Raw genomic sequence first — 16,852 nt, 5'->3', positions numbered from 1 at the left:
TAATTATCAATGTATTTTTTTTAGAAAATATAACTATAATTATTTATTTATTTAAAACTTTACTACTGTCACTGTAGTGTTTTAGAGGTACATATTTCTCATTATATAAATAGAAATTAAAATTAAAATTTTATATCTAAATTAGCATTACTTTTTAAGTAATCTCAATGCAGTGATGTACGATATATTTTTTTAATTGTTTGGCAAATCAACTTTAAAAAATATAGAAAAATAATTTTGTACATTATTTAGCTATATTAAAAATTTTATGATTACATCTAAAATTCAATTTTAATTAAAATATAATAATTGTATTAAATAGGAGGTTGGGAAAATTAATAGCATCCACTAATTGAGTGGTAAAAGTTTTTATTAAAATCGAAGGTTTTTTGTTTTAGCGAGTAATTCTATTCTTGAAAGAATCTATGGAGTTTAGATTTATAATTGTAATATAAGACTATCATTAAATTATGTTTAATTAAATAAAAGTAATATAAAAATTTTCAACACATTTTTATATAAAACTGGCTGAGCTTAAATGTAATATAAGACCCATTAATAATTACATACCCACATGAAACACAGCAGTATTTAGAAGGCAGGCAGGCAGTGTATTTTCATGCAGGAGTAGCCATTAGCTTAAAAACCACTTTCTTTCATATTTAAAGGGTTTGCCCAATTTTGAGCAATAGAAACGAGAAGTATTGCCATAAGTTGAAAGTCTGCACCGTTCAGCACAAAGTCAGAAGTACCCATTTTACATAATTTAAAAAAAAAAAAAAAAAATACCCGTTGCATAGGATGGATGCCTAAGCTCCTTTGACAATGTTCGGTAACATTATCTCTTCACATTTCACCTTTTCGTCAAAGGCGCAGAATTGATAGCTTATGTAACCTGAACAGGCAGCAGAGTGATCCTCCAGTATAAAAGCTTGAACGAGACGGCAATTGATTTTGGCTTCATTCGTTTCGCCACTTCAGATGCTTCCTGCTTGCGCAAATTATCAACCCTTCCCCTGAAATAGAGATGTTCAATTAAAACTCATTAAGCTTTATACACACATGTTTGCGAGAAAAGATTCAGGCTGGGTGGTGTTCCAAGCCTGCCACTCAAGATCAAAGGTATTTACACACCTTATGTGGTGGAGTTCCAGGTCTCAATGCATTGCTGTTAAATGCCATTTTTCCTTTCTTCTCAGAAGATTTAAGGATTTGAAAGGAACATGTCAAAGTATCATCTACACTCATCATTGCACCAGCATTATCGAACTCACCACAGTAGTTTGGTGCAGAGAATATTGTGACCAGCTGCCGCTTTGCAAAAAACTCATAACCATCTTCAACAACCTATTAATCATGCTTGTAAGTAGAAAAGATGGATAGACAGTAACCAACAGAAACAATGGTTAGGACACATTCCAAGCAAGGGTACAGAAACCCTGGTCTTGGAACAAATTCTACAGGAGTAAACCTTGTCGCTCATTAAGTAAATTTTTTTTCCGCAAAGGGAGACAGTTCCAAGTGCCTCATAATAAAGAAATAAGCTGAAGGTGCAACAAGAAACAGAATAGAAGAGAAAACGATAGCAAGCAAACTGAGACGACTAGAAGATGATATATGCATGCATAGACACATGCATGTGCACAACCTAGCAGCAAGGTAATTCAAGTAACAACATTACCTGATGGGCTCGACAGATGAGATCAAGGTCATGTTCCTGAAGAAATTCAGCAACCTTGTCAGCCCCAAATGTATAAGACACTCCACGGTCATTCTCACCCCAGCCTTCAATATCTTTATCAGGATCAGCCCACAATAAATCACACAGAAGGCCCTGATCTGGCACATCGACAGGTCGAGCAATATTTCTGATCTGATCCAAGTTTTTCAAATCAGGAGATAATCCACCATGCATGCAGAGGATCTTTTCATCTATAAGAGCAGCTACAGGCAGACAATTAAAGCAATCCGTAAATGTCTTCCAGAGGCGAACATTAAACCTCCTCTTGCACTCATCATAAAACCCATATATGCGGTTGATGGAAGCACATTCATGGTTGCCCCTCAAAAGAAAGAAGTTCTCCTTGTATTTGATCTTGTATGCAAGGAGAAGACATATTGTCTCTATGCTCTGTTTACCACGATCAACATAGTCCCCGAGGAATAAATAGTTCGCCTCAGGCGGGTACCCACCATATTCGAACAATCGTAGAAGATCCGAAAACTGGCCATGAACATCTCCTGCCACAGCAATTTACAGCATATTATAAGCATAACTCGTTTATTAACACTGGATAATTGCACCTCATTAACTACTAAATGCCCGAGACGTGATAACAAGACCAGCTCTACCACCAGATAAAATAATAATGCCCTGCATGGGCAGCACTCTTGATTTTTTGTGCTAGGAAATAGAGTTTAAGCTAAAATAGGGAAAGGAAAAAGAAAGATTGTGCTTTACCATTGTACCATTGTAATTCTCTTCTAGAAGAACTAGACTGCTTAATTTACTTTGAAACCTAATTACATGTTGTGAAGTTGTACCAAATGCCTTAATTTTGACAGCCAATGATCAAAACAAACTATCTACCTTAGTCTAGCAAGACAAAAAATTTACTTGAAAATTTCAAATGGATATGTGAAAATAAAGAAAAAAAAACCATGCATCAAGGTATCATATGTACATAATCTACATGCAAAAAGAAATGAGAACAGGTTCTCCACTAAAAATATAATCATTCATGAACCAAGATATATGCAATACATAATCACAGAAAATCACATCATGATGAAGTGCTTGCAAAATGAAGATTCCTGAACAGAAGGGGAAAATTCAAAAGACTCATTTCCTACTGTACCCTAGACGTATAAAAGTTTCTTGAAAATAACTAGTGCAATATTAGTAATTTCAGAACTCCTCGAAAGACCTATCATGCTCAAATGCTATGCCTATGAGTGTCGAATTGGCCATGCTTACATTATTAAGATGACTTGTTGAAACATGTACAATACGGCCAGAACAGACAAATAAATGTCATGCGCTTCATAATTATCACCTTATACACAGCAATAGCCAAATTCCTCCATAGCGTATCACACAAAATTCCAAATCAAAACCAATATTCTAGCAAACGGCAATACAATCACAACATTACATAAAAGGGCCAACTAATGGGCTTGGCAGGTCTGATGTCAAGAAACTACCCAAAAAACCTGGGGTTACAGTTGTAACTAGTCACATATACCTCACCTTATCAGCCAATCCAATGCAATAGACATACTTTTAAAATAAAGAAATCCAAATCTATAGCCAAACATATGAAATCACCAAGTGACATAACTTTTCCAAAAACCAAATGCTCTAACATGTATCGCAAACAGCCCAATGAACAACGAAATAGTAAGGTACAAGATATCTTGGCACAACAATAACATTATAAGTCAACAAGAAGCTCCTACATGCTCGTTCAGTTAGCCAAGCTGAAAAACTAAGCAGTCTCCAAGACACTTGGACTTCACTAGCAAGTGCCCAAAGATCCCTGTAGCTTTTCTGAGACCCAAAAGCCTTTGGAGGCTCTGGCTGAAAGTAAAATTATCTATCCACTCAATTCAATTGCGAGAAAGCATCTATTTCTTTCTCCACATCCTTTTATCTATCCACTGAATGTAAGAAATGTGTCAATTTTTTTTAAGAAAAAAAGAAGAAGAAGAAGAAGAAGAAGAAGAAAGATATCCAGTTCAATCAATTGCATGTGACTTCCAGAAACTTCATATAAATGCATGATATGAATAGCCATTCAGCCACCACCCAAATTATTCATTTAATTACATGCGAAAATACCAATCTTCAACATTTTTATGTATGATCACAGAAAAGCACCATATAGATTATATACAAATTATTCACCATTAGGTGTTGTACATAATCACAGCACACTTAACAATCATGAGCCACATGTATAAATATTTATATCTGCTTATAACTGCTCAGTTAGACTACTAACTTCCACTCCAGCTGAACCCATTAACAATAGCATAATCAAATAAGCCCATTAAATTAAACCATCCACTAAAAGTCCAAACATCAGCTTCTTACAATCCCCCATCATCCAGTTCGCACAATGTTGCCACCGGTTCTTCTGAATGCAAATTCCACTACATATTATTACAAAAGAAAAAAAAATAAAGGAAAGCCCCTAGCCCAGAGCAACCAACAGCTATCAAGCATCATAGTTATTCCAAGAGTCCCAAGTTATTAAACTAGGATGGAAATGAAATTCGCACAAATTTAACATTTTTAGACATGTCAAAATAAAATAAAAAGAGGCGAAAAAGGACCGCAATCACAATCGAACACAGAAAGAAACAGAAAAGTCGAGTTTCTGAGCTCTTGTTATTTATCATATATTACCGCAAATCTTTATAGGAGCTTCAAGCTCGAGAAGGTTAGGCTGACCGAGAAAGATATCTTTTGACGCCAAACAAAGCTGCCGGATTTCCCCCTCCGTCAGCTGCACCTGCTTAGTGGTCTTCCCATTCTTCGCTTCCACTAGCCGCCGTATAATATCGTCAAGCGAAGTCCCGTCCATCAAAAACCGACCTCCAAAGTCGAAACCCTAACAACAAAACTCCCTCCCTTTTCTTCCCACCTTTAGAAACTTCTTTCCTGTCACGAAAGCGATGCGAGAGAGAGATCCGATAGCTTTAGTTAAAGCAAATAAGAGAAGTAGAATAAAACCGACACCATTTAGCGTTAAAACTAACGGCGGCCGGATGCGTAAGATTCCGGCTCTGGAGAGTGGAGGAGCGGGTTTTGTTTTCTTGTTGAGGCGCGTTAGGTCAATGACGATAGTGCGTGGCGGCCATTGGAGCTCGGCGTTGACAGACGGAGTTAAAAGAGGACATCAAAGTAGTGAGGAGGGACCCATTTAAAGAAGACAAACACTCCGCTATAGAGCCAGAGAATTAAAAAAGCTAAGCGAACCCTATCTGTTGCTGCTCACGCAGCTCGCACGTGCGGTTTGGGCAAGTTTTTCCTTTTTTTTTCTCAAACGATTTGGGCAAGTTGGTCATAGCAAGATTGATTTTAACTTTCTCTTGCACTCATGATTCGACCGAAGGGAGAGGAATGACGAGGACAGCTGGTACTAAATATCAATATGTTTTTTAAGTTTTTCTATGATTTTTTTTTTCCCCTCTCTTTTTTATAATAAATAAATAAATATGAAGATCCTCGATTTTTTCCCTTAATTAATTTAACGTTATTATTAAAGTGATTGTTGCAAAATAAATATATAATAAGCCTATTAACTTTCAATTCTTTAAAGCGATACAAAAATTCGAAAAAGACCCTACATTCAACCGGCACCGGCAAAAAGGTAACAACGCCACTTTTAATTTAAATGGCACCGTCGTCGGTCATAATAAAGAAAAGGTATTTCAAAAAAATTGAAATTTGAAGCCGGAAAGATATTTCAAAAAAATTGAAATTTGAAGCCATTGAGAGAAGTTAGACAGGAACGGCAATATATAAAAGCAATCACAGACCATAAAATTAGAAGAGAAAAAATAAAAATATATATTGAGTCGTTAAAAAATTAACTAAAAATAATTATAAATCATGATTGATTCTGATAAAAAATTTAAAATAATCTATAAATAAAATATTTAAAATTAGAAGTCTTAACAAAGTTAGGAGGGTTAGTAATTCCATTATCTTGTTTTATAGATTGAATTTTCTTCGGTTTGGTTGGACTTAATGAAAAAATTTGCACAACACTTTTGAATTCCATACATACATATAATAATCTTAACAAACTCTATTTTTCATATGTTAATACTTATAAATAATTTTATAAAATTACATTTTAATTCTAAAATTTATATAAGGTCAACTTTATTTTCATTAGTAATCATCAATTGAATTTAATAAGTAGAATAAGATTAATTTATTTAAAAGTTAAAATTGACATCATCATGTTGAAATTGAAATGTAATGAAATCCTAGTAAAATTAATTAAAATTATTATGATCGTTTATGCAATTTTCATATAAACAGAGTATATTATAAATTTAAGGTATAAATATACGTATTTTACTTATTTTTATATTATCAACATATCATTTTAGTATTTGTAAATGTTAAGCTTGTAATTTAGTTAATTAACAATTTTTATTAAACATGTCAATTAATTATTATTTATTTTTAAGTATTTTAATAATTATTTAAAATTTTAAATATCTATAAATTTAAAATAACCTACAAATAAAATGTTCATAAACTTGAAAGTAACATATACATAAAATATTTACAAGTTTTTTTTTTAAATTAAGTCAAATACTCCATTAATTATTGTATATATATTTTTGAATAATTCTAATCCAATGGTTTTATGCGAAGAAGATAAATTATTATATGATTATATAATTACATAATTTTATTTAAACATAAATATGGTGAATATTTTAAAAATATTTTTAAAAATAATTAGTCCTCACTTGCGCGCAAAAATAGCAAAAGCGAATTACTGAAGATATCCACAATAAGTAAAATTAATTGTGCTTACGTGCATATACTTATAAAATTATATCAATAATTATTAATTAATATTTTAATAAAAAAAATTATATATCTGATGTAACCGAAATAGAGTTGTATTTCAATTGATCAATTATGCAATAAAATATAAAATGATTGACATTTATGACAGTTATTTAGACGCTCAAATTAGTAGATATAACCGATTAATTGATAAGAGATTTCGTTAGTTTAGCTATTTGGTTTAGAATTTCTCAATAACAAACGTAATAGAAATTTAATGGATTGTAACTATTGATAATAATTTGATATGAAAATTTGACTTATACAGGAAAAAATAAATTTTTATTAAGAACCGAGTATTTATAATATCTGAATTTTCCTTTTTATGTATGAAATCGCATATCGACCTATAAGACTTTTATCATATGACCATATAATAACTCATAATTTAATTTGAATGATTGTTATGTAATATTAATATGTATTACTAAATTCATCGCAAAATTAAATTAAATATAAATGCTATAAATATGTTTATTAAATTAAAGGTAGAAAAGTAATTTTACTATTTTTTTTTTATTTCAGAATGCTTAAAAAAATTTCTTAACAATTTTTTTTTCCTTTGCTATAGTTTAAGTTTCATATTTTTTTTAATCTTATTTTGTTATTTTATCAATATACATGTTTTTATATAAATAAAAATGGTACCCTTTATCTCCATATAAAGTTTTTGAAATTCATTCATAAACATAGTCATTTCGAAAATAAATTAATAGGATAAGTAAATATAATAAATTATTTTAAATTCATAATAATTATATAATAATATGTGGTTTGTTTGATGTCTATGTATATTAATTTTTATACCATAAAAATATAAAAGTGATTATTAAATCTCCTGATAATTTAAAAATTAGTTATTAAAACTCATAATAATTCGACGAGTATTTATTAGTGAATAAAAAATTCTATAATTATACAAGTAATAAAAATTTATTAGATTATATTTATTAACAATAATTTTTTTTGAAATCTCATAAGAAAATAGTGAATTTTAGTAAAGAATCAAACATTATAATTTAAATTTTTTTTTATGAGTTAGACCATATATTAATATTTATAACTTAAGTTATTAGTAAATTGTTACATATGCAATAATTAAAAATTTAAAGTTATAAATAATTATAATTAAATTAAATAATTGGAAAAATCGTCACCCTCATTTTTTTAATTTTAAAACAACCTCATTAAGAATTTTATAGTACATAATAGAACTTTGCAAATTTTTCTAACATTAATTTAGATTTATTTATATAAATAAATATATATTTATATGCATTGAATTCAACTATAGATTTCAAAATTATAAGTACTATACTTTTGTGCTATAATTCCAAATTTATTATTTTCCGTGAAACTGACATTTACAAAATGTGTGTATAATCATTTATGTTAATACAATCTGATAATAAATAAGCTTAAAATAACAAGTTAATGAAAAAATTAGTATTTATTAGAAATTTTGAGTTGGGATTTTAAATATAGATAATTTTTAAAATTTGATTATATTTTATTTTTAATGAATTTATTTAGCGTAAAAATAAATTTATTGAATTAATAGATTTTATAATATCAAATTATATATATAGCATTACATGGATAACAAATAATACAAATTATTAATTATATTTTATGTGCAGCATTATGCATTTTTTATATTAAATTTTATAGTTAAATAAAATTAAAATAAAGTTTAAGAATTTAAAATATTTATATGAATATTTAAAAACTTTGATTAAATGAGTAAAACACATGAAAATTTAAATTTTTAATGCTAATACTCGTTTTCTTTTTATATTACACGTGAGTATCTGAATATTTACGCTGCATTCGTTTTACAATATCTACACTACATTCGTTTTACAAATCTGTCGTTAAAATTTATTCATTTAAATCAATAAAATTAATAATTTTAATTAAAAAAATAATAACTTATCCAAAAGATCTTTTAAATGATTATATATTTTTTATATATTAATATTAAACAACTTAAAATTTATAAAATATATATAAAAATAAAAATTAATATTATCTTAAAATTTCATAGTGATTTGAGAAAAAAAAAACTATAACATGATAATTATTATGTGACGAAATTAGTAATATTTAGTGTATATAATTATAATTATATGTATTATTTAGTTTTATAATTTTATACATTTATATTTATTATCTTTTATTAAGATGAAAATAAATTAATTAATAATTTTTTATAAAAAATGTTAAATTTTATAAAATATAAAAATATTTTGATAGAGAAATTTTAGAATATGAATAAATTAATATTTTAAAAATTTGGGGACTTTATAGCAATTTCTCTTTTATTAATATTTAGTAATAAGGCGGAGATTATATTAATGATCGTATTATTCACTTTACAAATTTATAGTAAAATATTGATGGTGCCTCCGATTAGAAACGAAGTTAAATTTAGTTGATGTCAGGGTAGACTTGTAATTACATAGTAAACCGGCTGGTTTCTCGTACCGTTACTGTAAACGAGTCATTTTGTACGCTAAATCGTTCCGTTACCGACTTCTGCCAAGGGTTTCCCTCTCAGGGGTTTCCTGGTAATTCCATCTCAAACGTTGAAAATAATTGAGACCGGGTGCAATTTCATTGGTCAGATCCAACACGTGGATTACATTTGACTTATTTGTTTGATTTTCTTTTCCAATCTCTCTTGGAAAAAGCAACGTAACAATAACACATATAACACAAGAGACCCGCAAAACAATTTCTGATTGGATAAGGCCACGTCAAAGGAACCTGCAATGACCGAAATGCCCGCCCCTCGAGAACCAGGCGTTAATGGATCACATGACGTTAACGCCCACCGGAATATCCCATCCCGACGGACAATTTCGGAATTAAACAGGCCAAATCCCGAAAACTATATATACCTCTTTTTCTCATCTCCATTTTTAGCCCTAAAAGCACACATCTTCTCTGTTGCTTCCACCTAGCCGCACACTTGCTCTTCACTTCCGAACTCCTCACTTTCCTTCACTTTCGCTTGCTTTCTCCTTCCAAATCCTCACTTTACCCCCTCGATTCTCCCACCGCGCGTCAAAACGGCGTCGTTGTGCTCGCTCTTGACACTGTCGTCCAGATCCGGAATTATGTGCCTTCGGTTGCTATCAGTTTGTTGGCTGTGAGGTCCAACTCTTGGTTATGGATGCTGTGGAGTTGAATTATCCTGTGGATGTGACGGCTCCGAAGCTCATGGGATCGGACGGGTTTGGTAGAGATAGGGTTACGGTGATGGAGGTGGACGCGGAGGCAGCGGCTTGCGAGTCGAGCCATGAGCTTTGCAACTCTTTACTTAGTGGAAAAGGTGACTTCTTTGCCTTAATTTTTATCTCACTTTTGAAGCATATACGGGAATTTGTTCTTTTTATTGGTTTATTTTCAATTTTCATCGTATTTAAGCTTATAAAGCCTTAGAGTTATATCGGAGGGAACTTCTTTTGATCCCTTATACTTCATTTTGTGATAATTTCAGCTAACTTGTTAGCTCTGAGCTCCTTTTATTTTGAATTGGCTATTCTTTTGTTTACGGCAATCACCTATGATTTCAGAGGGGAGCGAGAGCTTTTCCTTGGCGACTGACTTAGAGGGAGAAATGGTTAAAGGCTACGAGTAGCACTAAAGTTAGGGAAAAGCTCCGATCTAGTCATGCTGGTGCAGGACTTATGGCTCGGAAAAATTAGAAGCTAAGCATTCATAGGGCCAGAGAAATTGCTGGATTGGGTGAATGATTTATTTTTATTATTTTTGTTGTTTGTTGTTCCTTCTGTATCTACAATTTCTTTCATTGTGTGTTACATTAATGGTTTGAATTAGCTCGCATATAGTTTTGTAGTAAATAGGGCTTCATGGAAGAAACTTCATTGTGTAATGAAGTAACTGCTTATATGGTAGTTTAGGGACTAGGGAGGGCAGTGCTTCAGGTTCAACATATACCAACAGAAGAAAACGTTCCCTCTTCACTTGTCAATGATTGAGCTGTAGTCAAGTTTTGCACGCATAAACCTCTAAACATGACAGTAGCTCCAGAAATGCTTGTGGGAAGTTCAACTGGAAGGACTTTTCGTTTTAATAACTAATTTGGAACTTACTAGTTTTGATTAAGTTCTTCTTCTTGTCCATATATTTTATATGGTTTATACATCACTTTTTGGCTTGTTGTGAGTGGGTGATCTTTTTTCCTCTAACTATATTTCTGAAATTAATTTTCATTGGAATATGATTGGACAGAAGCAACAAGCACAGCAATTTTTTTTGAGTCAACACCATTGGACAAGATTCCAGAACTTTGTCGGCATGCTAGTCAGCTGCCCAGCTTTCCCAGTGAAGATGTGTCTAAACAGCATCATTTTGATGGTGGTGCCAATGGGCCTTCATGGATTCCAAGGCCTGAAGAAGCGCAAGTACAGAGAAAATCGGGACAAATTTCAAGAAGTGGTAATGGATGTCATAAAAGACCGTGGGCAGCTCTTTTGGAAGATACTGTAGCCCCAGCTGCAGTTGATGACATGAAGGCTCCATTTGATAGGCTGGCATCACATGCAACAAAATGTGACTCTCAAGGTAATGCCACCTTCCTCTAAAAGGTTACCAACTGTTTGATATAATATCTGCATGTTTACTTCTAGTTTTAACTAGTGGATTTTTTTATTTACATTCACCGATTGTCGACATATAAAAAATTTCAGACATTTATATCATTTGCAATATGCATGATGCAATACTTACATTGAATGTGGTGATTCTCCATACAATTGAAAGTGGTATTCAAAAGGATGCAATAAAGCTTTGAAAGATCTTGAATAAATTTAATTTATTTATTCTTGAAGACTATTGGCAAAATTTGGTTAGAGCAAAAACAGTAACTAACTAGTGGATTTTTTTATTTACATTCACCGATTGTTTCCATATAAAAAATTTCAGGCATTTATATCATTTGCAATATGCATGATGCAATACTTACATTGAATGTGGTGATTCTCCATACAATTGAATGTGGTATTCAAAAGGATGCAATAAAGCTTTGAAAGATCTTGAATAAATTTAATTTATTTATTCTTTAAGACTGTTGGCAAAAATTGATTACAGCAAAAACAGTAACCAACTAGACTATGAGTATGTACCTAGTTCTGCAAGATGACCAGCATATTTTTTTTCAGCTGCGGGCTTCACAGTCCACACATTTAAACTTTTTGTCCTAATTATGTGGGCATTTGCAAATTTACGTTATAGAGAAAGCTCATTCCTCAAGACAAAAGAACAACTGCAGCAGCAAACGAGGGGATAGGAGAAATTTCAAAGTTTCCACAAAGGCTAAACATGATTCCTTCTCTGTGAAGGCAAGTTTGGCGAGCTTCATTTCAGCTGCTGTGTGGAACAACTTCTATGGTATGATATAATCAAACAAAATATTTTTCTATCTTATGATTTTTCATGGCAATGGTTTTCCTTAATTGTTCCAATGCGTACAACATTATATTGCATTGACCAGAAACCTTTGGTGCTGTTGGAGGTAGGTGGTTTGTATCACATGTAATTTTTTCCATGTCACATTTTCCAGCCTTCATCTTTTCTTTTTGGGTCTGTAGTATGCCATTCTATTTTCATACTAATAATTATTTCTGTCAGGCACCAGTTTTCTTTCCCCTTTTTTTCTCACTTGATATCAAATTCGTGCTTATTGTTGGATATTTATGTCAGGATTATATGGTCTGAAGACGGATGGTCATGACATCACAAAACTTGTAGATGATTTATCATTGAATGATCTCCTTCAAGGCAGTTATGGATCTCCTAGCTTAGGCAAAGACAGGGGAAAGAAAGCAACAAACACAACTGAACATATTCTGCATTCAGTAAGAAAGGCTTGCTCTATTCTTCAGTTACCTAGGTCTGTGCAGTCCCACAATTTTGCTGATGCAGATACTTGTTCCAATGAGAAAGGGCCCACATGCACATCTAGCTCTATTTCTATTGTGAGAAATGGAGACAATGATGATTTGTCTACAACAGATCTATCTTCATCTAACAAGGTTAGTTTAAAGAATACATAAGATATTTGTCTGGATGCAGGACAGGAGATATGCGACTTAAATGACTAGTTTGAGAATGGTGGAAACTTTTTTTTCTATCTCTCCTTCCCTTCTTCTCTCTTGATATGCATGCAACTATTGGCTTTGCCTTTAAAAAAAAATTCAGAATCACTTTTGAACAGAAGATGTCTTGTGTGCCAATTGATCCCCACTCTATCAATCTAATCTGCTGGTAGCTCTTTGATCTTGGATTTTATCATTACTTTTCCTTTAGGCATTCATATAATTAATTATGTACATGCTCCTTCTTCCCCTTTGAATTTACAGGATTCTTGTGGCAAGTCTGACACTCCTGCTAATTTGCTCAATTTTTCACTTGACCAACCTAAAGACACATTGGAACGGTTAGCGCTTCCTCCACCCAAGGATTTGGAGTCTTTGCTTCTGGATGCAGCCAAGCCTGCTGTATCTTCAAAGAGTGCTCCTGATCCACGTCCAGGAAGGCAAACATCTCGCTGGCCTAGCTTGCCACCTTTTCCCTGGTCACACACTTTTAGTGGGCATTGTAGAACCAATTCTGATGCAGTTAAGCTTTTAGCAAGTAGGAGCACATGCCAAGGTAGGTGGGTGAAAGTGGAGAACACCTTCAGTTCAGTGGGGATTACCTCTAATTGTTTTACAAACTTGGAGTCCCTCACTTATGATGAGACACTAGTTCCTTCAAGTGGACCAAAGCTGGCTGTCCTAGAAAATAATTTTGCTTCATCTACATCTGTTCCTCGGTGTGAGTGGGGTTCATCAATAGTAGCAGATTCCATCACATCCCACACTCATCTAGGCAATACTTGCATGAAGGGTTAGTTCTTTTGGGTGGCCTTTTGAGACGATATTTTATCTCAAGATGCATGGAAATCTTTTATAGTAGTCTTAATGAAATCATTTTTCTTTCAAATGCAGAATCTGGCGTGAACCTCAAGAATGAAGGAAAAGGTATGATTTTATTGTTATTAGTAAATCTGTTCCTTCAATAATAGAGACTTGGCCATAATTTGCTGTTTCTTTGTGCATCATGCATAATATGGTTTTGCAAATATTTGTGCACGTTCTATTAAATAAAATGGAGACATGAGTTCTGCCTGTGGTGGCTTATGTTTGAATGGGAAACGGGAAAACTCAAGGAATTTGCAAATGAACCCTTTGAACTGAAAAGTCGGTGCCCACTTTCTATTTGTGTTTTTGTCTGACAGTTGAGCATTGTCCAAAAGTGCTGGCCGCTGCTCAGACATTGTATGAGATTGCCAAATGTACCTCGAGGCTAAACAAAGATGGGATGACGAAGTGGCCAAAAAAGCCTTCACAAAAGGTGATGAAAGCTCGCAAAACAAAATCAAATGAGAAACATGAGTTTTTTGCATCCTCCTCTTTGATAAGAAATGTGGACCAAACATCGACATTAAAGAGGCCTAAACTCTTAGCAAGCGAGAACAAGAAGGATGTTACGCATGTCAACGGTGTGCGAAAGGGCGCAATAAATTGGTCTACGCCGAAGTCAAGTAGATCATCACCCAACAAATCAGTTAGGGAGTCAAGTGCCTACATTGCGAAGCAATCATGTATGATGCCACCACCGGCAAAGGTTCTGAATAGAACTTGCAACGGCCAACAAAAGGTCCGTAAATTAATGCGAATGGATTGGAACCGGGAACGTGACAGGCAGGATTGATGAATTGCCATTCCCAGTAGTTGGAATTTCCTGCCAAACTGGATTGATGTATATAGTGGGTTTGTTGTAGGGTAACACTGATAGGTGAGATGTTATCTGTTGTAACAGATGGTCGAGGGGTGAATAGGGATGATGTTGTAACATTAAGGAGACATGTAGCTCACAACAGAGAAATTCTTTGCCTTGTGTAGAGCATTTATGAGGCAATAGAAATTTCATTTCGTAGACATCTGCATCAAATGGATTAATAAGTACTTCCAGTCCATTTTCCATACTAGTTCTAAGAATGTGAAATTCAACACTGGCTTCTTTATTGCTCAAAAGTAGGTAATGAAATGATGAAATTCTGTGAAAAAAAAATCATGTTTAATTGTTAGAAGTTGATATATATAGAGTATGTGTTGGAAAAGGAAGGATGAAATGTACTTCAGAAATAAACTAAAAGATTATTATTTTATTTTTTAAACAGTATTGGCAACATATTAGCTTATTATTGGAAAGACAGCCTGAGATGATTAAATACAATATGAAGAACTTATATTAATTATCTATATTTTTTGCTTAATCGAAAATTAAAAATTAGAAATTGAGAGAGTAGAACTTGAGATCTAAACCTGTGAGTGCATTATCTACGGTAACATAACTTAACAATGGCATGTTTCTACAATATTTTAATTCTCTTGTGTTTTCTACTCTTTAATAAATCACCATCCAATGAATACATGTCAAAATATTTTTAATATATGTATATGCTGGAACCATGTTTTTTTTAAATATTCTAATGATTTAACATCAAAATTTTATCATTGAAACCTCCTAACCAAAAAAAAGAAAAGTAAAGTCTGGTTGTTGCAGCTTTGAAAAGGTGGCACTGTTTATTTTTCATCCCTTTTTCTTTTTGACCCAAGATTATACTTCTTTGAAAAGACAAAATTTGAAGAATTGCTTTAAAGTGACAACATAACGCCTCTTTATTTTCTTATTAACTATTTTGTCTATGAAAAAAAAAATCATAGAGGGAGAGAGTGATATATATAGCTACCAGCAGTCCCTTCACAATATCAGACGGGCATTTCATCTCATTTTGGCTCTATCAATAAATCATATTGTATAATACCAAACAGGCAAACATAACCTAACCTACATGTCCTAATCACAGAAATAAACATTCATTAGAAATTCATGAGAACATTTGATCCAACAACAAAACCAGAGCCATGGCAAATCCAGGATCAAACCCTGGCTCTACAACCAAAACAAAAACCTCTACCCCAAAAGAAACTCCTCCAATTATGGCTTCTTTCCTCTTGATCTCTGCCACAACCCTTCTTGACTCATCCACTACTTTACATGATCTCTGTGTATAAGAACCTTCTATTACATATGTATGTCTCTTCTCTATATTTCCTCGAAAAACATAAGCAAGCACATTCTGATTTGCTTGTAGAATCTTAATGCTCTTTTTTACACTCCAAGTTGGCTTCTTTGATAATTTCCTTCTTGAACAACATCTACCCATTTCCCCTTCATAGAGAAGCCAGCTATCTCCCAATCCAAGCTTCTGCAGAAGTTCTAAATAATTAAAATATATAAAAAAAAAAGTGAGAAAATATGTAAAATTATACCTTGCGACGATGCATTGTGAGAAGAGACCTCCCTGAGCCATCCATGAGAATAAGTTCATCAGGATGAAGAACATAGTTATCAACCCGATAAGCTAAATCTCCATGGGAATTGATCACTGTAAATCCATTGCAGTTAGTTATGAGAGACTTTCTCCACACTGTTAATGAAGTAAACGTCGCCGTTCCTACCCCACTGTCAATCTTGATCTCTGATTCTCGACGGTGCTCTTCATCCTGGACTGATCTTGACAAAGATTTCAAGAAAAACATCATCTTTCTCTATATTGGCTTTTCTCTTGTGCAGATATTTATAGGGATATATATAGAAATGATGATGTCTGATATGTATGTTTTGTGATTTTGGCTTTGCTTGTTATAGGTGAGACATATGCGCGTGTGGCGCGTAGCTATTGGTGGGTTATGGAAAATTTCCACGTTCAACTTTCTACTATAAGACGAAACATCACCTAACTGAATATGTTTCCTCTTACAGAGTCACTGTATTAGTATGACTGATTAAGAAAACAATTACGTGTTGTGATTTATTTATGTTTTGCTTAAGAAGATTGGACACGTGTTCTAATATTGGTGATCTTTTTCCTAGGGTTCCTAGTAATTTCTTCTCTTCTTTCAAGTCTTGAGGTAGCTTAATTACTGCTTTCTCTTATGAAAATCCAAGAGAGGTTGGTGTATGGTAGACCCAATCATGGTTGGGATTCAAAATTAAATTAAATTAAATTAAATTCAAAATCAAAATCATATTAAGAGAAAAAAGATTTTGAGTTTAAATCAACTTTTAAAATATGAAAGTTGATGCATGGAAAGCTAAGCAGATTCATGT

General features: G+C 32.7%; 3 protein-coding genes across 3 annotated transcripts; 1 reads left to right on the top strand and 2 right to left on the bottom strand.

The window, feature by feature from the left end:
* Positions 1-634: 634 nt before the first annotated feature.
* On the bottom strand, positions 635-4,934 carry LOC110609324 (serine/threonine-protein phosphatase PP1). The gene is made up of 4 exons (XM_021748828.2): positions 4,412-4,934; positions 1,682-2,241; positions 1,135-1,347; positions 635-1,016 (listed from the first exon to the last, which is right to left on the bottom strand). The coding sequence occupies exons 1-4, from the start codon at positions 4,587-4,589 to the stop codon at positions 1,005-1,007; spliced, it is 963 nt and encodes a 320-aa protein (XP_021604520.1). The 5' UTR covers positions 4,590-4,934; the 3' UTR covers positions 635-1,004.
* Positions 4,935-9,503: 4,569 nt separating this feature from the next.
* Positions 9,504-14,658, top strand: LOC110610022. Its single transcript, XM_043953878.1, has 7 exons — positions 9,504-9,938; positions 10,862-11,194; positions 11,864-12,019; positions 12,332-12,663; positions 12,991-13,519; positions 13,621-13,653; positions 13,911-14,658. The coding sequence occupies exons 1-7, from the start codon at positions 9,776-9,778 to the stop codon at positions 14,384-14,386; spliced, it is 2,022 nt and encodes a 673-aa protein (XP_043809813.1). The 5' UTR covers positions 9,504-9,775; the 3' UTR covers positions 14,387-14,658.
* Positions 14,659-15,417: 759 nt separating this feature from the next.
* Positions 15,418-16,437, bottom strand: LOC110610135 (protein LURP-one-related 17). The gene is made up of 2 exons (XM_021750005.2): positions 16,012-16,437; positions 15,418-15,947 (listed from the first exon to the last, which is right to left on the bottom strand). Exons 1-2 carry the CDS (start codon positions 16,282-16,284, stop codon positions 15,567-15,569), a joined length of 654 nt encoding a protein of 217 aa, XP_021605697.1. The 5' UTR covers positions 16,285-16,437; the 3' UTR covers positions 15,418-15,566.
* Positions 16,438-16,852: the final 415 nt, after the last annotated feature.

Source organism: Manihot esculenta, chromosome 2, assembly GCF_001659605.2.
Source record: "Manihot esculenta cultivar AM560-2 chromosome 2, M.esculenta_v8, whole genome shotgun sequence".
Taxonomy (NCBI): domain Eukaryota; kingdom Viridiplantae; phylum Streptophyta; class Magnoliopsida; order Malpighiales; family Euphorbiaceae; genus Manihot; species Manihot esculenta.
The sequence above is the reverse complement of the archived record's forward strand: the minus strand, read 5'-3'. Positions and strand labels throughout refer to the sequence as shown.